Source organism: Strongylocentrotus purpuratus, unplaced genomic scaffold (assembly GCF_000002235.5).
Source record: "Strongylocentrotus purpuratus isolate Spur 01 unplaced genomic scaffold, Spur_5.0 spur5_scaffold_3, whole genome shotgun sequence".
NCBI lineage: Eukaryota > Metazoa > Echinodermata > Echinoidea > Camarodonta > Strongylocentrotidae > Strongylocentrotus > Strongylocentrotus purpuratus.
The window spans coordinates 13,826,283-13,850,706 of NW_022145609.1; the positions used below are offsets into that span (position 1 = coordinate 13,826,283).

The following is a 24,424-nucleotide window of genomic DNA, read 5'->3' on the forward strand; positions in this document are numbered from 1 at the left end:
AAAAAGTTCATGGACTCAATTTGGATTGTTGCTTTAAACTTATTTCCTGTTGCTTTGTGCATTTTTAGATTATTAAAATCTTGTTATAGTTCCCTTTACAACAGTTTAGTTATCTATCAATTAATTCATTTTATCTCAACAGAGTAGCACAAAGATTCTCCGCCGTGTACAAATAAAATAATATTAACAACATAGAAATTGACTAAAGTTTAAACACATTCTATTTTTGTATACATAAAATCTGACCAAAAAAATAATTTGACATCCAATTCGTTTAAGAGGCAGCGAAGCTTGGTCAAAGCGATGGTGGTTGGGGTTGTTGTTGGTGGTGGGTTGTGGACTTGTGGTGGTGGGTTGGAGTGTTGGTGGGGTGCATGGTGGTGGTGCATGGTGGTGGCTTGGTGGTGGTAGTGGTAGTGGTGGTGGCTTGGTGGTAGTGGTGGCTTGGTGGTGGCGGTGGTGTTGGTGGTGGTGGCTTGGTGGTGGCAGTGGTGGTGGTGATGGTGGTGGGTAATTGGTGATGGTGGCCGTCGGGGTTAGTGGACTAGTGGTGGTGGGTTGTTGTGGTTGTGTATTTTGGTAGATCGTGGGTAGCCAAGGTGGGGTGCCGGGGGGGGGGGGGGGGGGTGCATGGGAGCCGTAGCTTAGGAGCAATTGGTATACGTTTTTAGGCATACGCATAATTAAACTCCACGCGGAGCCGGCCGGAGCTACGGAGTCCAGATGTTGGTTCTATATCTACGGTAGATCACGAGTTCACAGGTACCTGTCTGCATGGGCCTCGTACTAGATGGGGCCTCACCCGCAGTTTCGCGGCCTGCCCGAGCCCCCCGGACGGAAGCGCCGGGCTCCGTCCCCTCGATCGCTTTCTAGCTGATTTAATAGCTGGCTAAACTCTCCAAGCACAGGTGCCATATTTGCAAGCAATCTTGTAAGTATAGACTAGACCTATATAGCATTCGATCCAAAATTCAAAATTTGGTATAGAGAGAGAGAGAGAGAGAGAGCGCAACATCGGAAAGAATGATTACAAGAGGAGGACAATTATTGAAAATAGACAAATAGTCTAGATTCTATTAACATTGTGAATAAATTTCATTCAACACTATCTCTCTGTCACAAATTCCCTGGCTCGCCGCTCGGGAGTCCAAGCCGATGGTGACCCTCTGGCAGGATCTGCGAGCTGCTTGATCTGCGGTGTCGTCATTGGGCTCGACGGATCTAGTAAATAGTATCTTGGTGTATTCTACTTAATAGTATCTTGGTGTAATTAAACTTGGACGTTGCACAGTGGTCTAGTCACAGGAATAGTTGTAGATCTATACTATAGGGAGGACTGTAATTGTAAATAAGGCTTACTTGTCCCATATTGATGTAGACCTCTAGATCTATAAGAAGATTTTGCATAGACCCTAGATCTAGACTAGCTCTGCTACATGTATACAAGTACAAAGTGAAACTAGATCTAGACCTAACTTCATGACATAGGCCTGGGCCCGGACTAGTAGTAGACCTAGTACTAGTCCTAGAACCGTAGGCGTAGAGCTAGATTGTTTGACCGTTAAAATGAATAGATCATGTTTTGATCTAGAAGAATTTATTATTTACATTATTGTGGCATAGTCTAGGCTTTAGCAACCAGTATAAAACTATCATTTGCACTTTTGTGCAAACTGGTTTAGACTAGGTTTATCTGAATTTTGTCTTTTTTGTTGGGGGTTGGGTAAAGATGAAATTACCTCAAGCATGTCCTGGAGGGAGATTTTCATCCCTATGACTTGCCAATTTTTAATGAAAAGAATCGGGTGGAAATTCTCCAAAATTTGATTCATGACGTTGGGTCCAAAAAGTAGAACGAAAGCTTCAGTTCAGTCTGCAATATCGATGGTTGTTCTGCTGAGACTACGTCTGGGTACACGGACTGCCTCAAGTTACATCTCTGACTGCAACCATGTGCACTCCACTGGCTCCCATACCAATATCTCCTCCAAGACGTGTCACTTTAAAACAGCAGCAGAATTAGCCATGTAAATTCTAACCCTTTTCCCTGGCAAGACAATAAATGATTCTTGTTGTTCCTTCAGTAACTTAAATTTCAAATAGAATTATAATCTTATACTATATCAATTAGATCTAAATTGTTTCACATGTCTAATTGATGAATCAAACTCTTAAATCTCGATAAAGAAAAACTGGGGACAAACTTTTTCGTCAGATTTCGGTGAAAATTGCTAATCTGTTAGAGGTGCGCCAAGGGCAACGTCTGAGTTTGGGAAAGGTTGATAAATGTCAGTTTTATTAAAGAATTCCCCATACCAGACGGTTATTTCTGTCAGGTCTTGGGGGATTCATAAAAAGTCTCAAGATTGTCATATTTTTTCTTGTTGATAGTCCAGATCAAAGGCCATGTCGTCAACAAAGGGCATCGACTTGGACAAAGTGGTGGAGGAGTTTACTTCTTTGCACAGGGTATGAATTAATAGATTAATATGCAAATAGCGGTAATGAACACCCACACAAATATTCAAGAAGTAGAAGAGGAAGAGGAAGAAGGAGAAGAAGAGGAAGAGGAAGAAGAAGACAAAGGAGAAGAAGAAGAAGAAGTGGAGGAAGAAGAAGAAGACAAAGAAGAAGAAGTAGAAGAAGAAGAAGTAGAAGAAGAAGAAGAAGGAGGAGAAGAAGAAGAAGCCAACAACAAAGAAACAGAACTAGACAAAGTATATTATTAGAGGTCAAGTAAAATTTATTAAACAAATCTTCAAGGTTTTTTTAAAACTTTTAATTAAATCTCTCTGTATTGGATTGGTACAGTTAAATGCTTTATCACAGCCTAAGAGTTTTTTTTTTCTCCTGTACTAATTATAAACAGCACTACTATTAGTTAATTTTTTGTTTTGTTATTTAAAAAAGAAAAGAAAATAAAGGCTAGATTCCCCCTATACAAACAAAATAAAACAAAACCCAATGTATTATCCAGAATAAGAATTTAAGCAGTCATGCAGTCTGAAAATGAATGTCTGAGAATTTATAATGAAGAGAAATGTTCCTACATTGATTTTAAGATGTTTTTGTTTTCCAAAACAGCTTCATGAAAAGCTAATCCAAGAGAAGGAAGGTCTAGAGAACGAAGTTGCTCTTCTGCAAAGAGAGTATGAATCATCCATGGAGAGACATGCAGGAACAATGAAAGGTATTCCCTCAGACTGACAATTTATGGTGATCTAGAGATGTTTCTATTCAAAGAGGAATTTTGTCCTGCCTCCCCGAACTAACATGGCAAAGAATGGTTTATTAGACCATATTCTGTGCAATTCCCTTGATTTTCTTCAGGATAACACTGATACAAGGTAACAACCAGTGCCCTGTTTCATGAAAGTTCTATATCAAATTTGCTCTGAAATACAATGAATTTGTAACTAAGTTATAACAAATTATTGAAACTTGTTATTAATAGAAGTTAAGCTCTTATTCTGAATATTTCACAGACCTATACCTGGAGTCTTGTAAAACTGTTTTTTTTTAATTGTTTTTTAAAATTAATTTTATTGCATCTCTCTATAACTTAGAATTGAAATGAAATCATCACTTTGGGTTATCATGCCATTGTTTCCCAGGATCTGGCAAATGAAAAAAGAACCAAGAATGATGCCAGTGTCAATGGATTGAAATATATTGAAAAATCTGTTGCAGAGAAATTTACTTTTCTTGGTCCAGTTTCCTCAAATTCAATTCAGAGGCTGTGTTACAGGTTGTCCCTTTAAAAATAAAAATAAAAAGGTATAAAATAGTATAGATATTAATATACAGTTTGCTTATAAAAATCTTGCTGGCTACTGCTATGAATTTAAGAGAACATCAGAATCCTTGTGACATTTTGTTACATTTATTTTCAGATTTCAAACAAGCTCAAGAGATGGTAACCAAGCTTCAGAACATGCTAAAGCTGAAGTGTAATCTTGAAGGTTGTATTCCAAATGTTTGTAATTGGCGTTCTTGATCAGTGTGTCTCGATCTTCAATATGTATTCATGTATAAAACTCAAAGAAAATTGACTCTGATAAAACAAAGGCTTTAATATAGTCACAAAAGCTTTCAAGAAGTCAACCTACATGTGAAACCAATTTGATCCACTCTGCATCATTCACCCGTAAATAGGTGCAAGAATGATGAGGATTTATTACATAATAAACGTAAATCTAGACATGCAAGTTAGGTATGGAAAATGCCCTTTGATTGAATTTTTAAATGTCTTTTGGATTGTGTTCTTGTAACTGTCTCTCTACTGACAAGGAACTAGAATTGATGACAAAGGAAAAACAACATGGCTTCGATCTAGGCTTGTACGATTTGTTATTACGATACTTTCACATCTAACAGAGATGATATATGATGAATATTAGGAATACATTCTGCATATTTTTTTGTTGTACTCACAATCTATAATTTTATTTTCTAGCCATTTCATGGACATGTACAAGTAATCTTTACAGAATAAAAAGAAAACACACAAAAATATTGACAGTTGAATAAATTGCATCCAAGATTACCTCCTTGACTGGTGAATTATGTAAGTCACATTGACTGTAATACATAAGCCACCTGTATCCCATAGGCAAATGGTTTAATTTGGAATGAATATGCAGTGGAGTCTGCAATAAATTTAATCTGTTTACTTTTTCTCTCTCTAGCTGCCTCTCTTGATCTCCCTCTTTCTCTTTTTCTCTATGTTTAATTTATAGATCTACAGTATCTCTTTCTACCGCCCTGTCTATTTTGTATGCTTTCAAAACCTCCCTTTCTTCAATATATTCAAGTCTGTTTTTATCTTTAACATTTAGATGAGAACCAAGAACACAAAGAAAAAGTCACTAATGTTATAGATGAGCTTGCTATTACTCGAGAGGTAAGTGCCTTAGAAACCATCCTTATTTACAAAGAGAGTTTTTGTAAAAACTTACGTTACATTACAACTAATATGAAGGGCAGAAATGTTTGACTCTCATAGATATTTGTTTTTTCAACTAACAATAACCTGTCAAATTACACTGCAAGTATTACATTACATTCACATTGAATTCTCATCTGCAGATCATAGATTGATTTGAATTCGTTTTTAGCATGATGGATTAAAAAAAATATCCTGTGTAAGAAATAGTTTGCTCAGTTTGCCACGTTATAAGTTTTTGTAGAATGAGAGTCTTGAAAGCGTCCTTTTTGCAGTTTTTACTGACACATATCATGAGTCATTGGTCAAGTATCTCAATTCACCTATATAGACTGTGAGTTCAGTCTTCAGTAGCGATGGTTGTTCCACTGGCACTGAGAATACATCTAGTTCCACTGTCCACCTGGGAAGATTATTTAAGAATCATATCCGATAGTTATTTCTGTTTCTAATGTAAACTTTGTGTTTCTTTTTTTTTCTTCTTAAAATTAGGAACACAAGCTAGCTATGACTATGTCTGAGAAGAAGATAGAAGATCTCGAAGTGAATCACAAACAGGAAATAGATGAACTCCTAGAGACTACCACAGCACGGAGTAAGTTAATGCAACATTATTTAGAGTTAGACTACCTTTTCATTTTCAGTACGAAGGAACCAGTTATCTTCAACGGGAGGATAGTGGCTAATGGATGATAATGACTGGTAATTAAAACATCTAATTTTGATAAGTATCAAGGCAAAAATTTGAATTTTTAGAAGCTTTTAATCTGATTCCAGTTATTAGTAAACAAAGGCCCCTTTTGTGTTTTGTCATGAAAGTAAAATGATTTTTAGTTGGATGACAATGTTAGTGCAATAATCCGATTTCAGAAACATCTTTTGCATAATGTTTTGTAATAAATTCTTGAGAAGCAATGTATTACAATAACCATCTGTTAGTATGAAATATAATATTACGTCCTGTACAAATTTAACATGACTTAAAAAGAATATTTAGTATTTTAGCATGGTGCCTCCTTTTATGACAATCCTGACTTCGCTATTGAATCAAATCAATTCTTGTAGGAGAGAAGGAGGTTGGTCTATTAAAAGAGAGTTTACAGTCCAAGATGAATGAGATTGGTAAACTTCATAAGCAGCTAACTGAGCTGGAGAGAGAGAAACAGACTGAAGTGGCTAGAGTTAGGCTGGAGGTGAGTTTCTTATCCATTTTTTTATCAACAGCATTCTTCTCTAATATGATCCTGCACAATATTTAACACATTTCTGCTACGTTACAGGGGCATTCTTTTTTTTTTTTTTTTTTTTTTTTTGGGGGGGGGGGGGGGGGGGCACTTGCAACTGGTCAAAAGTACACAAACAAAAGTGTACCCCCTGAACTGTGGTTTGTACTCCTTCAAATATTAATAACTAAAACCACCTGAAAAATGAAATATTCCTTCTCTTTGTTGCTTGTCTGAATTTTCAAGCATTATGGCCCCCTGTTTACAAAATCCTGGATCCGCCCTTGTCCACATGTTTACCCAAACTCCCTTGTGCAATACTCAACTAGGCCTCATCTATCCGATGAAGATGTGAAATTTTACTTCCAGATAATACAGTTCTCTAAAAAAAAAAATTTAAAAAGAGAAGAAATAAAACTGATAAAAAACGATGTAAGTTGTCACTTCCTTTCCTTGGTATTTAATGAACAACTGTTTTTGAACATGTGATATGATTTCTCTGTGTTACTTTTCATTTCTTTCAAGTGCTTAATTATGTCAAAGTGGATTTGAATATATATCAAGAGAAGTTTAGATGAAGATTGTTAATAATAGTGTGCCCCAAAAATAAGTGAGAGGGAGAGAGAGAGAGAGAGAGAGAGAGCAAGCTTTTTAAAGGCCTCTATTGTGATTATATTCTTTTATCACAGTATGATGCCAAATTGTTGAAGCTGCAGAAAGAAATCACGAGAGCTCAGCAACAGAGCTCAAAGACGGCAAACAGAGGCAGTGATATATTCAGACAGGTAAGCATAAAAAAGAAGTTTGCTGTGATTTATCCTCTGTTTCCCTCTGGCATAATTATGTAGTCTCTCTTCCTACTTCCTTTTCTGTTCCCTCCATGATCTCTGCATCTGTTTCTATTTTTTTCTGTCCTTCTACCATTATTCTCTCTAACCCCTTTCCAGGATTGCCAGTTTTCAGGATACGCCTGATTTCAGGCCCCGACACCTTTCCATATCAGGCTTCATATTGCACATCAGGCGCGTACGCAGGGGGGGGGGTGGGGTTAACCCCCCCTTGAGTTTTTTTAAAGTGTATGTTTTTGGGAAACCCCCCCCACCCCCTTTGAGTTTTTTTTTTTTTTTTATAAAAAAAAAAAAATCCTAATGGATGACCTAAAAAATATGTCCTCTCACCCCCCACCCCCCCCCCCCCCCCCCCCGCTTATTCAGCGGCTGGCTGAGTCGTTGCAAAAATTTTGGCTGATTTCAAAATTGACCATTATTATCAATGATGAACAGTTGGTATTTTATCAGTCCTTAACTATAGAAAATAGATATACCGTACATGCCAAGGACTATAAATGGACAAGTCTTTGAAAAGGAAAGATGGTGCAATTAGATATCCACTTCTTTTTTGTGATTTATTTCAGAAACTATCGAATGTGAAAGCGGAAGCTGACCAGCAGATCTCGTCTCTCAAGAGAACCATTTCTGACCTACAGAGGCGGCTTGATGCACAAACAGGAGGCACCTATGGACCAAAGAGAAAGTTCTGAGGTGGATAACTGCATTCTACGACAACAATAAACTTTTAAAATCTGCTCATGATCATATTTTGACTGCTTTCCTTTGTACCTTGAAGGATTTCTAAGCTTCTTAACTCTGTATATTTGCTGTGGATTGCACCCCGGACTGCCACATTGTTTGGAGTCTATGGTTCGCATATGTATACTGTATGTGTGAAAAAAAAGCTAACTGTGGCAATCTATCATTTCTTCCATATGTTAACATTAGCCAATTAAAGGAATTCATTAAACATTATACAAACCTGGTAAAAGGTAAACCACTTGAAAATACTGCAACAAAATAAATACAATTTAAATCAACAGTGTGTGTTCCACATGTTTGTATCTTGTATGCATACAGGATATTGTTCCATGGAGTTTTATTCTTTTCTCCCCATAATATTTTCCCTTCCCTTTCATCGATAGGTGAAATTTGATGCATTTGAATTATGCAGGTAGTTTACTGTGTCTTGTCTGAACAGGATTTGTGATTTGATCTGATATATTTCTGAACTCCCCATAAAGTGTATTGTGAAATATTGTAGGCATCCATATGCAATAACGATCAATTAAGTTAGCATATGTTCTTTACTAACTCTTAGTAGATCAAGTACATGCATTCTAAAGTTGGGTTTAAGCCGTTTTCATTTTGTTATATGTACACGTATGTAAATGGTACTAATTGACTAAAACATTTTCCTATCTAATGGCATTTCTTGCTCTATAATTTGTCCAAGATCTTAAGTGTATACAATCTCTCTATCTCTCTCTCTCTAAGGACCCCAAGGAAGAATAGAAATGGTATATAAACATTGCTGAATTGGGCTTTCCTCCGATTGTTATTTATGTACATGAATAAACATTTAATTTTGTATATTTTTCTGATTTTGGAAATAAAATCAACAAGAACATCTCTCCCTCTCTCTTAATCTCTAGGTTCACTTTCTGCTAGAACTTAATCAAGACCCAAGAGCTACTTGTTTCTAATCAGAATTACTATTCCATTTTCCTCTCTATGTCTTTTCTTTTCCTTTCTCCCTTTTCTCTCTATCATTCTCTTTGTATCACTTAGTCTACCTAATCTCCTGTTTCTCTTGCTCCACTCTTCAGCTTATTAGATACCACATGCAGAGTACAAATGAGCACAGATATGATTGACATACATGTATATATTTGTATGGTTTATTCATTATCCTGTGATAATTCCTGATCATTAAATCACCATATAACAAAAAGTGACACAGGTCCTGAGATATAATTTACTTTGGGTTGAAATATCTTTTTTTCATTGAAGTACTTGGATATAAATGCTGTATACATATAATGCATGCGAATAATACAATTACAAGTCAAAATCAAATATACACCCAATCTAATAATTAATACACACTTTGATCACATCAAATTTTCTATAATATTCTATATTCTATAATAAATTAAACACACATTACAGAATTGCAAGACAAACATAATTAGCATAGCCAGCACCATCACATGGTCTTATTTTACAGTTGCCCTAATACCATTTGCACATTTACAAGACATTTCATGAAGAGAATACCATCCATAACATGGTACTTGAAAAACATTTACACACCTTAACTGAGGGTGCCTAAGCACTATTACATGTAATTGAGGCTCGGGGTGAGAGGATGTTTGTTTACAGATGGTAAGATTTAGTGCTATCTTTAATGAACTCGCCTTTGGTACCTTCACGTTAGTGCCATTTACCGTTTAAGTTTTTGCTGCAAAATAGATTTTATTCAGGAAAGATACCGGTACTACAAGTGTTCATTTTTAAAAGTGCAGTTTTGGATTGTCATGACATTGATTCAGCTAATGATTGATATGCACTTTTTTACAAGGTACCTGACCAACATTTATTCCATGATGAATAATTATAACAGCATAAAATACTTATTAATATAAGATTTAAAAATACATAAAAGATTAGAAGTAGGTAACCAATACAATTTACGTTATGCCAATAAGTATTCAAGATTATATTCGATTCATTCGGTAAGCCCTTAAATTTTTTTTGGTCACATTTCTTTGATTTTACATGACAAATAGGAAGATAAAAGTGATACCAAGCTGCTGTGAATTTGTTATCCCCTCAAGTGCGATATTAAACATATGAGAGGTTGGCAAAAGGAAAAATTTTAGACACCCGGTACCTGTCCTGGGATGTAAATTATAACAATGGCAACCTGCACAACACACATGTAAAACCTACTAAGACTGTTACACTTGCATTAACTACATACACACATGCTGTCTGAAGCAAAGCATTGCGATAGTTTAGGGGAGTGTATACATATAGCTGTTATAATAATAACCTTATACATGAGCTTTAACAGACCCAAGCTTGTGATATCTCAGAAACCACTAATTAAACAATTCATGTGACGACGGATAGTCGACCTGTTCGAAATGTCGAGCCACTCATTCTCTCCAAGCGCTATAGTTCTCCTTAGAACTATAAGTTAAGAAAGGTAACAAACAGTCCTTTTCAGGACTACACATCCCCAAGAAAGATTACAGAGTCAGAGTCCTTTTCAGAACTCCTCAACCCTCTCTCTATCTCACATGGTGCACCCGCAAGCCTACTGTATAGACAATTCATATTCGTTATGTTTAGAGTCTTGAGACATTCTGCAAAGTATAATCCAGACAGTGTGAGGACTCTCACACTTGAGGGAGACAAAGTCACCCTCACCAATGCTTCTGGAACGATTTCCCTCCATGTATTCTGGCTTTACCAGCTCTTTCTATTTTCCAAAAGTCCCTAAAAATCTTTCTTTTCACCCACTCAACCTACCATTGAATGTCCCTGTAGTAGTCATATTTATTATCCTAAGTTACTTATGTACATTTAGATGCAATGTGTAACTACACTTAATAACTGATTTCTGTACATACGGACAATCTACAATGTACATGTAATATAAATTTGTAATACTGCACAAAATTAGTGATGAAAGACAATATTTTAGACATTTTCTTGGACATAACCTTGACATTTTACATGCTAATAAATGCAGCCCTGCCAAGTGCCCTGTTTTTTGCGGGATAATCCCGCATTCTGGAGAAGAAAAAAAAAAATTGAATCTGGAGGACATAAAATGACATTAAAATACATTAAATCATGTACCATATTTGCCTAGAAATATGTGTGATGTGTCTCTCTTTTTATTTGTGCATTGTTTTCTTGCTATCTCATTGTTTTGACAATCAACAGTTTTTATGCCTCCGCCACCGAAGGTGGTGCCGGAGGCATCATGTTTTCGGGTTGTCCGTCCGTACGTCCGTCCGTACGTCCGTCCGTCCGTCCCGTTTGACCGTTATCACAATATCTCAAGAACCATTTAAGATTTAAACTTAAGACTCAGGAATAGTATTTATCACCATAGGAAGACGATCTGATTAGATTTTGGAGTACGTAGGTCAAAGGTCACAGGTCACAGAGGTCAACTTATGAAATTCCTTGTATTGAGTTTGTTAGCGCGATATCTCAAGAACCATTTGAGATTTAAACTTCAAACTTAAGGATAGTATGTATCACCATAGGAAGACGATCTGATTAGATTTTGGAGCACGTATGTCAAAGGTCAAGGGTCACAGAGGTCAACTTATGAAATTCCATACATTGAGATTGTTATCATGATATCTCAAGAACCACTGGAGATTTAAAGTTCAAACTTAGTGATAGTGTGTATCACTATAGGAAAACAATCTGATTAGATTTTGGAGCACGTATGTCAAAGGTCAAGGGTCACAGAGGTCAACTTATGAAATTCCATACATTGAGATTGTTATCATGATATCTCAAGAACCACTGGAGATTTAAACTTCAAACTTAGTGATAGTGTGTATCACTATAGGAAAACAATCTGATTAGATTTTGGAGCACGTAGGTCAAAGGTCAAGGGTCACAGAGGTCAACTTATGAAATTCCATACATTGAGATTGTTATCATGATATCTCAAGAACCACTGGAGATTTAAACTCCAAACTTGTTTAAATTGCTCTATTGCGGAGGCATCATTTTCGACTGCGCGCAGTCAAAATTCCATCTAGTTTTATCACATTATGCCGGAAGAGCAATACTGAGGCTAATACTGTATCTCTTTAAAAAGTGCAATTAATGCATCAATTCAAAATCTCATCTTCCAAAAATACTTTGGTCCTCTTCAAAAACTATTGCCGATGGCTGGGTGTGGCAAGGCCGGATCCCTAAAATTTGCACATGTTCCTGCCAGAGGAAATGAATGTGCAAACGGACAAATGGATTGGCCACTATAGTTCACTTCAATAACCATCGGTGAGAAAATCATTTACACTGTCAATGACAATACAGCCGGAAGAAAAATATTTTGTGATATGTTTTGCACAAATCATATGAGCAAAATAGACTATGTAAATCATTCTTTAAAAACATAAGCTAAATAGAAAAACAAAGTTGACTAAACTTTAAATAATTAAAAAAAGAACTAATCTTTTTTATTAAATCAAGAAGATAAGTACACTACAATAGACCTATCTACAAAATATATATAAATTGTCGCAATTAACATGAAGTGTCCAATAAAAATTGCACAATGGGCAAAGCAAAGTGCATAGTTTCTGTGCCTATTTGTCCTCTTGATATATCAATCCTTTACAAATCCCAGCTTCTACTATTATAAAAAGCAATGAGCATATAAAAATACACAGATAAAAAAGTACATATATTCCAACAAGAAGCTTCATTTAAACATGATATGGTACACTGTCTCAAAGAAATGGCCATGGCAAAAAAATAAAACCCTGCAAAAAAAGTTTGGAGACAAGAATCTAATTAATTATATCTATCTTGTTATGGCACAATCACCACTGTTTAGTATAATTAAAAAGTGTGTTCATTCTTCTTTAAAATGACACCCACATGTTATAATTTGTCAGTCATGGAATGTGCATTATATAATAAGGGGCAAGATCAATAAAGGACAAGGTCAAAAGTGATAAGTTTTGATAAGTGATATGTCGGTTACAAATGGGAAAAATACCTTGTCCTTGTCTAAATCACATTTATGTTGCACAGACTGCTTCATCACTGTTCCTTTATATGTGAATCAGAACTCGCATTGGACTTTTGCTCCAACCGTATAGCTGCTTTCTTAGCCATCATCCTGGAAGCTCCCCTGGCCATCTTGAAGAACCAGTAGACATTGATAGAGTCTAGGCCAACGCTGGAGACGAGACAGGTCAATGTCATCCACATCGGAAGCCTTCGGAAACCTTCTGCAGAGTTCATAATACATAGGGGGAAAGAGAGGACATTAGAAATAATAAATTTATATAGCGCAGCTTTTATACAAAGTATATTCAGCTGTGCTGGTTAAGAGCTCCTTGTTTTATATTAAATTCTACAAAATAGGATCTCTCAATTGAACAAATATGTTTTTAATTTGGATTTGAAGACATTGAGAGATGGAGATCCTATTTCAGTGGAAGAAGGAACAAAATCTAACATGGTACTGGTAGAACTGCTAAAGTGGTAACGACTTTCAGTATTTTATCTTTAATATATTTGAGATGAATATTCAAGGTGTTCGGTGAAATATTGAAGTCTGGGTTGTGATTTTCAAGGTATTTCCAAACGGCCTAAGTACATAGCATGCATTATATTGGGCAATGTTATAATTTAAGAGATACAGATTTCTGTGGTGTATACAGGTAAAAAAAAAAATGGATTCTTTCAAGTGAATGGATTTTTAGCCATTTAAATATCAACATATTCACAATATATCTTACTTTTAATTTCCCCCTCCAAAATGACAACTGTTTTTAATGCAGGGCAAAGGTACAAAAAGAGTTGACTCTCTTTGGTGCTCTAAAAACTTATTTGAAGTACAGCAAAAAGGATGGTTCTTACCTTCGAAAAATGATTTTAGCATAAAGTAGTAGAAGATGGGGAGTATCCCTACTCTAACGGCAAAGAAAGCCCCGAGCATAGCAAATCCATTGTACATATAAAACTTGGTGTCTTTGTACCCTAACAAATACAGCATCCATCTGAATGGGAAAGAAGATGGGAAATAAAAGGAAATGCAAACATATTATTATCAACTTGATCAGTAACATGCAGTTAGGAAGCTTAATCAAAGATTTTATTTTTCATAATCTTGATTCAATGTTAACTTTATAATTCATGTGAGGAGATTAATAACTTCTACTTGAAGTATTTTGCACATTTAAAGTTAGTCCATGTAAAACGACACTTTCAACCTATAACATTGAGCCATGTAATAATAACAATAGTAGTGGGTTCTTGTATTAAGCGCTCATATCTGTCAGACTTGACACTCCTGGCGCTCCCGATTATTGCTTGGCTTTAGCATGGCTGCCATTACGGCGCTCTAGCATTTGAATTTTCAAGGAATTAATTCCTACCAGGTACCCATTAACATCACCTGGGTTGGGTGGGGCAAATGTATGTCTTGCCAAAGGACCTTTAGCGCCCTGGCGGGACCCAAACCACGGACCTTGTGATACACAGTCCGGTCACGTATCTACTCGACCACGACACCTCTACCACCTATAAATAAAATTAACCTGTTGACTGCTAAACTCATTCACTGCCATAGGCTTAATACAGGGGCCACCAGGTTCCAGTAGACAATGGGTTAATGACAGAATATTATAACTTGATCTCCTTGCAGCATTATGTGGTTGAGGTTATAGACTAGATAGTAATTTTTTAGTACCTACCTTAAATTTACAAATGGAGTGGAAAACTCTGCATTGACCCGAATGTTTGCAAAGAAAGTCAGAGGTCCATATAACTGAAATAAATGTGAATAACATTGAAAAGACATTGCAGGCATTCATTCTCATGTCATTTGCGTAAAAAGTGTATCATTTCTGATGACCGATAACTCAGAATTGAGCATAATAGTATTCAACATTAATTACTTTTGTGTTCTTCACAACAACATTTTTTTTTTTTTTTTTTTTTTTTGGGGGGGGGGGGGGGGGGGGAGGGGGAAGGGGAGGGGGGATGGGGGATGGGGGGACTGCAGACAACCAAGAAAATCCAATATCAAATTTTGTTTATTCTACTTGAAACTCTTCAACATATTAATTAAAAGCAGTTTAAGATGGCACAATATAACCGCCTTAAATTTATTTTGTTAAATTGCAAAAAAGAAAAAAAAAACACCATGGTACGTATGACCGAAACCATTTCAGGTGGAAAGTAATTGCAAGTAAGAATGAGATTTTTTTAGAGCTGCACCTGAAAAAGGCCAACACACATAACCGTACTCACAAGGCATGTAAATGTGAAGGGCGCTATGTGTAGGTCATTTATTTTTGCTGCAGCAAATTTGCTACGTGTGCGAGAACAAGATTTAAGAGATTATTTTATAATAACAACAATAATTATAATAATGATGATAATGATAAAAATGACAGTAATAGTAATGATTATAATATTACTCCAGGTATATAACAACGTCAATAATAACAATAATTATACCATCAATAGTAGTCACAGTTATAAAGTGCTTAGTACTACGTTTCTAATTGCGCTACATCGTAATGACATCTTATTATAATCTTACCACATTAGCTGCAAATGCACCAAGTACAGCGACATGGTGGAGGATATAGAAGATAGATTCTTTGAGCGGGAAGCCAATGAACATGATTATCAGATCTAGCAAGAGAACAGGTCAAAAATACAGCAACGATTTACCTTTTTGTATTAATAACTTTTTAAAGGGAAAGTCTACCCTGATGTTGAGTTGGTTTAAATAAAAGCATAAAAATGAAAGATATAAATCAGTGAAATTTTGAGAAAAATCTGATTTAATAAATAGGAAAGTTATGAATTTTTGGAGTTATCATCAGTGAAACACAATTTGGCAACACTATGACATATCATGGAAGCTCCTCTCCAATTTGCTCTGTACAGAAAATTTCACAAACCTTTATTTTCTTAGTTATTTATGATGGAATAGACTTGGTTCATACAGGGGTTGCATAACAACATATGCAATAACTATATTTAGGATGAATGTATGTTTGACAATTTTCTTCAGGGAAAATATAGATTTTTGAAGTTTTAAGTACAGGACAAATGGGAGGGGAGCTCGTAAGACATGTCACAGAGTTGCCAATTTGTGTTTGGCGGATTGCACCTGCAAATATTCATTACTTTCTAACTTTTGATCGGTTTTTGTTCAAACTTTCACTAACCTGTTTCTCACATTTTTCAGCTTCTACCAACTTGATATCAGGGTGGACTTACCCTTTTATAAGGTTATGTCTTGTACACAACTGAAATACAGGATTAATCTTCATTAACAGTATTATTCTTTCAGTTCTTTGAGGATGCCCTGGTTCAACAAATATTCAGCTATGCTCACTGAAAATGAACAACACAATGTAAAGTAAACCAATGCTTTATGTTCATCATAAAAATCTTTCAATATCAAATAATAATGCTTTAAAAATTATTTTAAAAATGTGTAACATGCTTCTAAACAATTGTGTACCATGTTCAAGTCTGCATTACTACACAAACTAGTGGACATGCACATGAGTTCAAGAGTCCAAAGTTATTTATATTTTCTTTAAATTTAGTGGTAGCCATTAGTATTATCATTGTTATTGTTGTTGTTGTTGTGTCTACTCACCACAAGAAATGTATCCTGCTGTAAGAGCGATAGTTACTCTTGGCAGATAAGATGTTCCCCTGAATAAAGAGAAAATATGTAACAAATTTATTAATCAACCTCAAAAGAAAAACAAACTTGAATTAAAAATCTCCATTTCTTTGAATCCAACACCTCCTGTTCAAATACAATTTTTGTTTCATTCAACTTTGCTTTCGTTAGGACGAACATTTTCATTGAAAGCTAAAAAAAAATTGGATATAGTATATTGAATATATTTCTGACAATTGTAAAGATTTTTTTGCTGCTTTTCAGTTTATATAGTATTTCAAATTCATATACATGTCATATCCCCCCATAATTCTGCTACCGGTAGTCCAGAGACTCCATGCAACCATTAAAGAAGAAGGTGATGAAGAAGGAGAAGGAAAAGGAGAAGAAAAAGAGAACACCTCCCCTCATAAAATACACGAATATACACATTTAATTACCAAAGCTGAATATAGCATTTGCGAAAATTTTCTTAATATACACTTTCACTGTTTTTACTGAGGATCACCTTGTAGGGATTAATACAAATAAAAACAAGATACAAAACATCAGAGGGTTCAGTGACACAAAGACGTAACTCCATATTTTGCCAAAATGAGTATTTGATATCAAAATGTTCAGAAAAATGTGGGCTTTCCAGGAAACACAAAGACTTAACTCCACCGAATACCCCATTGAAGTCAATGGCTAGTGAAACATAGACTTAACTCCCTAAGGCCCAAGTGGACCTTTATCGTTAAACCACTTTTTCTCAATATGGCCAAAATGGAGTTACGTCTTTGTGTCACTGACCCCTCAACATGTACCGGTATGCATCCAATAGATCAAATACAGGAAGCAATCTGTAGTTTCCTATCCCCAATGGATCATGTGTCCCTAAAACCCATAGTATGCCGGTAGGTGTACATACCGTAATGGTCACAGTCAGCTATGAAAGTTCACAGGGCTAAAGGTTTATTTGTCAGTGATAATGACACGAAACATTCTTGAAATTAATATTTTTTACATCAGATAATAATGATCTAGGAGATCTGTTGTGTAAAACAAATGAAGCATGTTTTCATTCTTTCATTGCAGAATCTATCCGCTCTTCTTGAGGCTGTTTATGCAACTATCGTACTCTGTGTGACGGCTTCATGCAATGACACAGCCTCAACTCAAGTGCGGATAGATTATATAATGATCTCATTTGCATGCATCGATTGTATGCTATCATTTAAAAGGTGTTCTACAAGCCACTATAGAAACTTATAAGACTAAAACAGTCGACTGACAACAGGTGGAACTCGCACCATTTTTTTCTTCACAAAATTTAAAAATGATTGAAACTGTCACATACATGTATCCCATCAGTCTTACCATATTTTATCCTCCCATGTTGGTCCGTCAAATAGACAGTTATAAATAGCAAGGCTACTGACCAAGAAGGCATGAAATGCTGACAGAATTCTGGAAAAAACAAGTATTAAAGAATAATTGATATTGAAAGGAGACCACTCATTTATCAATAATTTTCATACAAAGAAAATAGGGCAAGTCTATATGAACATCTGTGCCAGGATAGACATAATTTATTCATCATTTGCTTGAATGTCAATCAATGTCAAGCTACAATGTAAATAGTGTAACCCAGACCTCAATCTTCCCTTTTTTTAAATATCACAATATTATGTTACAAGAAGAAATACTAAGGCTGGCATTATAAGAAAAAGAGACGAGACATTGACATAAATCAATTAAAAACTAAGGAAAATGAAAATTTCAATTGTGTTGTGGTTTTGGGAACATTAAGATGATTTTGGCAAGTTCCTTGCCATGTTAAACAGATATGAAAGTTAGTTTATTCACTATCAATTTTTGAGATGATAATTTAGCAGCCAGTGTTGTTTTAGTTACTATATGTTTCTGCCTCATACGGTAAATACCTTGAATTCCAGTCAAACCGTTCAGGGGTGCTGATGGTTCTATATTTTGGTACAAGCCACCATGATAGATATGGAATGATGCACGCACAAACACCAAAGATGACAAAGGAATAGACCACAACAGGCACGTATGTGAACTCCAGAACATTCTCTGGTGGGCCCGATTCCCCAGGAGGTGACATTTTTGCTTCTCCAGATATGCTTGTCCAAGAATTAGGGCCAAATCTAATGAGAAAAGATAAAATGAGTTATCAATGTTTTACTGTCCCATTGCAGATGTTACATTAGACTCTAACGTCTAAGACTGAAAAATCTGTCTGTTTCGGTGAGGATATGTTTTGATTAGACTACATCTGGCTCCATTGAATCCTTCCTTCCTTCCTAGTTAGGAAAGGGTCATACATAAAAAATTGTTGGTCACCTGAAGAGCAGAGCCAAAGTTTCAAACATTCATCATTCCTGTGTTCAAAATTATTCTTTTTGCCTTCTGAAAGTTGATGATGAAATTCCTGCATATTCCTATGTGGAACTGTTGTAGGGTTTCAGAAGATCAAAGAAAAATGAATGAATCTTAAGCCTAAGGCCCTCCTTCCCCACCCCCCCCCAAAAAAAAAATGTTGGTCGTCCTCCAAGGGGCCGTTTCTCGAAACCGTCATAACTACAAGATCAACGATATCTCGCCACTGTCGCGCAACTTGTCAGCTAAGTATTTCACAAAGCCGTCTTTGCCAAGATGAGCAACAACTTCTGCGACAATGAGTTGTCACTGCTTCGAACCCGTCATATCTTTTTAATTGCTGTAAGGCGCCATCACAAGTCAGTTTATTGCTATTTCATGGGCCGCGAAATGTACCATTAGTTTCACCATCACTTTTAGAAAAATATAGATGAGTTCGGTACGTAATTCTTTGGGATGCGAAATGCAAATATGTAAATACCGGGTAAGTGATAATACAAATTATACAGAAATTTTAAAAAGAATGAATATAAACATTAAATCACAAATCATTAAACTATAACATATAAATAAAAGAGATAAGAATGTTACACACCGTTGTCCATAGTCGATTCATAGTCTTTTCTTAGGATACCATCATACCTTTGGGGCCTATGTGCATTATTATTCCCTCTTTAATTACTTCTTCCGAATTATATTTTCAATATCAAATCAATTATATAACAAGTATTTATGAGACTCTAGAATAAAAACTGGCTGAGAAAAGGTATTTTGCCCAAAATTCCTCGTCACAATAAACAAAAAAAGTATGTATTGATAAACTATCACATTACGGTATCCTTCAACTACCTTTTGATTGGATTGTCGAGAAAAAAACACTCACCGGTTTTCCTTCAATTTAAGAATCTTTACAGAAATATGTAAATCGTTTGATGATCTACATTTGATAATGACACTATTTTTTATTTATTTTAGGAGAATTTATATGTACAGTGTATATGTTTCTTTTTGAACAATTTTAGCCCTAAAACTTGTTTTGGGTTATTCGTGATAAATCAAATGGATCGTGACAAAGACTGTGTTCTTGAGCTGCTAGTATCGCAATATATCGATATTATGTCTGTCATGGCTTTGTGAAACGGTTTATTCACTTCATGACATCTCCGTAAGTCGCCGACAAGATATGATTGTCATGGAGTTGGTTTCATGAAACGGTCCCCAAAGCTTCTCTGGAGTAGGGGCAGGCTGACAGATTTTTTAATTCCAATTTTTTGAAAATTTCATTGGGATATCAAGCATTAAATCATACAAAGTCAATTAATATTGTAAAAGACTAGGTTACTGCAGGTCCCCCATGGTGCCCTTTTTCTTATGTTAATTGAGAGCTGATTTGAGAGATAACCACCTGTCAGTGACCATTCAGGGAGGTCTAATCCTCCTGGCCAAACTAGTGCAGATAGGCTTTAATATCATATTCTTAAACATATGTACCATGAATATTTGCAAGACCAACACAGACAGTGTTTTAGCTTTAAAATACAGCACCTATTAAAATATTACTATTGTACTTTATAACTACAAACCCAATTTTCTTGTGTTGAATGCAGCAAACATTGCTTTTAATAATGTATTGTGAAACAATTTCGGAAAATATTAAACATAGTCTAGACCAAGTGTTTATCAAATATTTTTTCAAGATACTTTTTTATTATAAATATAACATTCATTGCGTGTGTGCCAGTGCGGTACAGTTTTATTAATTCAGTCCTTTCAATTGTTTCATTGGGTGCAAAGTCTATACAAATAGATCTTCTACAATTACAATGAACATTGTCATTTACATGAAAGACAGAATTGCGTACTGGGGGATTGTGTTGAATAGACCAAACTGGCGACGGGACACATTTTGATCCTTGCAACATGCATAATGTTTGGCCTTTAAAATTGCTTCAAAAAAATTAAAATTGAAATAAAAAATATGAGTAGATCTAGCACAGAGAACTTTGTGCATCTAGCGCTGTACAACGAGTTTACACGCTCTCATTGGCCGGTCCGCTCGAGTGGCTCCAAATTTAAGTGCGAGAGGAACTACTTTACTTGCAACTTAGCGCAACTTAAGTTCAATGGCAAAGTCAGTACGTAATATAACGTCACACTACAGAGATTTTGACACGTCCTGCTTTAAACAGGTGATGCACTTCACACATAGGTGACGCACACTGCAGTGCAAACACATAAAATAGAAAAATCAACGAACATTTCAGAATAAATTTCCAGTTTGTACCTTAAATATGACGAAAATGTTCAAGCTTAAAAAATAGTTGAAGGTAAAGACCAGTATTGGAAACGCCCCAATTTCCAAAAAATGAATTGGAAGCTCTTATTACCAATCATGTGAACGAATATGTTTTGACTAATACTTGATGATCAAAATTTTGCTGGGAAACCGTCTACTAATTGATATATTTGGTAAATTATTTTATCTATTGGACTGTGAAAGATAAACGCACGTGTCGCGCACGTGAGCGTAGTCCCATATACATCTTTCTGTGTACAGTGCTTGTAACTTTACGAAGACGAGGCCAAATTTCTTATTATTTCAATGATTCTAGAACCTTGCAGCAACCTTTTGTGAACGATTCCACAACGTTTCTTTCACAATGCAATCGCATGACCATAACTGGTCTTTATCTTTAAGTGAAACTTGAACTTAAGTGAAATACTTAAGTGAAAAAATCATAACAAATAGATCTAGAGGGTTTGACTGAAATATCATAATTTTAGTATTAAAAAAAACGGAATATCGCAAGCTTGCTCCTCGCACAATAGCATTGAGTGAATAGAGACCAGCAATATCCAATCAGAAGGGCCCATGTCGGCCAGGCTAGGCGCCAACTTATGGAAATAAGGCCGAGATCGGATAAGCGATCTGCGCATGCGCTAATAGCAAATGTAGATCTAGATCTAGGTCTAGGTCTAGACTATGTGTGGAACAACCTACCAGAAAAAGTAGTGTCTGCACCTACAGTGGCGACTTTTAAAAGTCAACTGAGAGCCCTTCCCTTAGGAAAAGAGGGCTAATCTACCAAGTATACAAGTAAGTGGCCGGTCGAGGACAAACCAAACAATTTTGTTATTGTTGGCCTTACTCTTAGGTTAAATTCAATTAGATTTCGCAGCTAGCTAACTTAACATCCGTCGCCGTCGGGTTTGTTTTTTTTGCCTCTCCACGCACTTCAATAGTCTATAGAATCTATGGGAGCCAGTACAGTTTAGGCTTGGTGATATCAATATCACATTTTACACTATCAACAAGCCCTCAAAAGAAAAAAATAAGAAGTTTTAAACATGCAGCCGCCGAATTGCGAGAGGCCCAGCCCCTCCCCTTCCCTACCCTCATCGATCCGAGGCATAGAGACGAGGCTGAGGGCTAGCAACCGGGCTAGACCTAGGGGCAAGGCCTAGGGTCTCCCTGGATTTACGGCCGAGGTAACGAGGTCTGGCCGGTCGTCAGGAATCGAGCAGCTCACGTAGCTCACTCGCAGTTAACTCCGGGAAGCTCCAACACCGGCGCGCTGCGCGCCGGTGTTGGAGCTTCCCGGAGTTAACTCGCAGTCTGTTCAATCATCCCCACTTTATAATGAAATGCTTCGCCTGAAATTTGCCATTATATAGTATGACACCCTAATGGTATAGTAGATGAATGAACTGTTAAAATAATCCTTACCCTCTAAATCTACAGAAAGTTGTTCTTCTCGTCTAAGAACTGAGGCTCCTCTCTCGGCTGGCCTGGCTGGTAGAAGGTGAGAAATGAAACGTACATTACGTGCGCGCGAGGCTGTTTTGCGAACGTACGCGCACTCGAGCCCCCAGATCCACCCCCAGGTCAATGCACCCCCCCCCCCCCACCGCGCAAAGGCCAAAAGCATATAGTACAGTGTGAGTCAATTAAAAGTTTACACCTAGAAAATTGCTAATCATTTTAGAAATCATCTTGTTCATCCAAGCGTCAACATAATACCACACAAAAACGTGACCAAATCATTTGGGATAAAACGCACTTTCATATCAAAGATGTATCATAATTGTTCATATGATTTTTTAAAATATAGTTGGCAATTTTCTCTGGGTGTAAACTTTTTTTTGACTCACACGGTAGGCCCAAAGCAGGGAGATGAGTTGTCACACCTGCCTCCCTGCGCCCAAAGTATAATACGAATAGCTATAGGGCTTAGAACGGACTGGAGATAACCTGCGGCATACACAAATCTACATTTTTTATTTATTTTTTTATCTTTGTTCTTCCTTTTCATTTTAATTCCTTGACTTGGTTATTAAAATTAAAAAGAAGAAGAGAGAGAGAGAGAAAGAGAGAGAGAGAGAGAGAGAGAGAGAGAGAGAGAGAGAAAGAAAAGCCTATAGCCTATATAGGCCTACTGTTATCCACATTATATAGACTCTATTTTTTTTAAAAGAAAAAAAGCGTTGGCGATCTTTAGTCAGTTCTTGACTGATTACTTTTACAAAACAAGAAACAACACCAGCAGCCCGAGGGCGTTGGAGGAGGGTTTCAGGCATGTGTTCGGGATATTCGCCGCATCATTAAAGCAGGGAGATGAGTCACACCGCCTCCCTGTGCCCAAAGTAAAAGTAAACGGATAGGAGATAAGGAGATAGGGAGGGTGGGGGCAGTGTGAACTGCATTGTAGCCCGGCCCCCCCACTCAGTGTTATTTAGGGTACGCATATGCTCGTACCCTCTTTTTGAAAGCACCCCCTATCTGAGGACTGCCAACATTTCCGAACCCCCCTTTCGCGGGCTTTTCGCGGGCTTTTCCTGCTTTGGAGACCCCCCTAAATCAGGAAAAATGCTCAATGTACCCCCCTAAATGCGGAATAATTTCTCAGGAGTCCAAAGAGATGATAGAAAAAAAAGAAAAACACCCCCTTTTTAAAGAAATCTCCGGGTGAAAAGTCAAATACACCCCTTTTTTTACAATTCTCGGGCCGGACTTTGTCGCACGAAAAGTACCCCTTTACCGGACATTTTGGCAACACGCATGCGGTCATTTCGACCTCTGAGTGGGGGGGCCGGGCATTGTAGCTGCAACAATGATTGTTTAATAGGTCCATATTCAATATTTTGATTACTGAAATTGACCGGACGCTTATGAGAATGAAGGGGCACTTGTCAATGAAAAAAGAGGCACTTTTGGGGTAACCGAAAAGTGGAGGATAGAGCCTGCTCGTCTACGTCCTTCTTGAAACCATTGTAAGTGGCATTCAATTATTTCATGTCTTTAACCAAAAACAAATATTATCTTTATTATTATATGCCTATATATATGATGATGGTGATGATTATGATGATGATAATTATTTTGTATTATTATTTCATCATATATTCATTCTGAATTTTCATTTTTTTTGTGGGGGGGGGGGGGGCGCTTATTGTGGGCACTGAGAAAAATTGTGGGGCGAAAGACCAATTTAGTGCCCAAAAGCCTGCTCGTCTATACGCATATAGGAACTGTTATTCGATATGTTCATGATTTTAGTTCAAAAGAAATATTTTCATTATTACATATATTAATGTTTGTAATGATGATGGT

General features: G+C 36.5%; 2 protein-coding genes across 2 annotated transcripts; one reads left to right on the forward strand and one right to left on the reverse strand.

Annotated features, from left to right (window-relative positions):
- Positions 1–2,324: 2,324 nt before the first annotated feature.
- On the forward strand, positions 2,325–5,638 carry LOC115928502. The gene is made up of 5 exons (XM_030995755.1): positions 2,325–2,469; positions 3,085–3,190; positions 3,894–3,962; positions 4,839–4,903; positions 5,438–5,638. The coding sequence occupies exons 1-5, from the start codon at positions 2,407–2,409 to the stop codon at positions 5,636–5,638; spliced, it is 504 nt and encodes a 167-aa protein (XP_030851615.1). The 5' UTR covers positions 2,325–2,406.
- A 6,708-nt stretch (positions 5,639–12,346) lies between these two features.
- On the reverse strand, positions 12,347–22,604 carry LOC752900 (TLC domain-containing protein 4-B). The gene is made up of 8 exons (XM_030996513.1): positions 22,541–22,604; positions 18,357–18,581; positions 17,791–17,880; positions 16,402–16,460; positions 15,325–15,419; positions 14,471–14,544; positions 13,635–13,774; positions 12,347–13,000 (listed from the first exon to the last, which is right to left on the reverse strand). The coding sequence occupies exons 2-8, from the start codon at positions 18,536–18,538 to the stop codon at positions 12,810–12,812; spliced, it is 831 nt and encodes a 276-aa protein (XP_030852373.1). The 5' UTR covers positions 18,539–18,581; positions 22,541–22,604; the 3' UTR covers positions 12,347–12,809.
- Between the last annotated feature and the right edge of the window lie 1,820 nt (positions 22,605–24,424).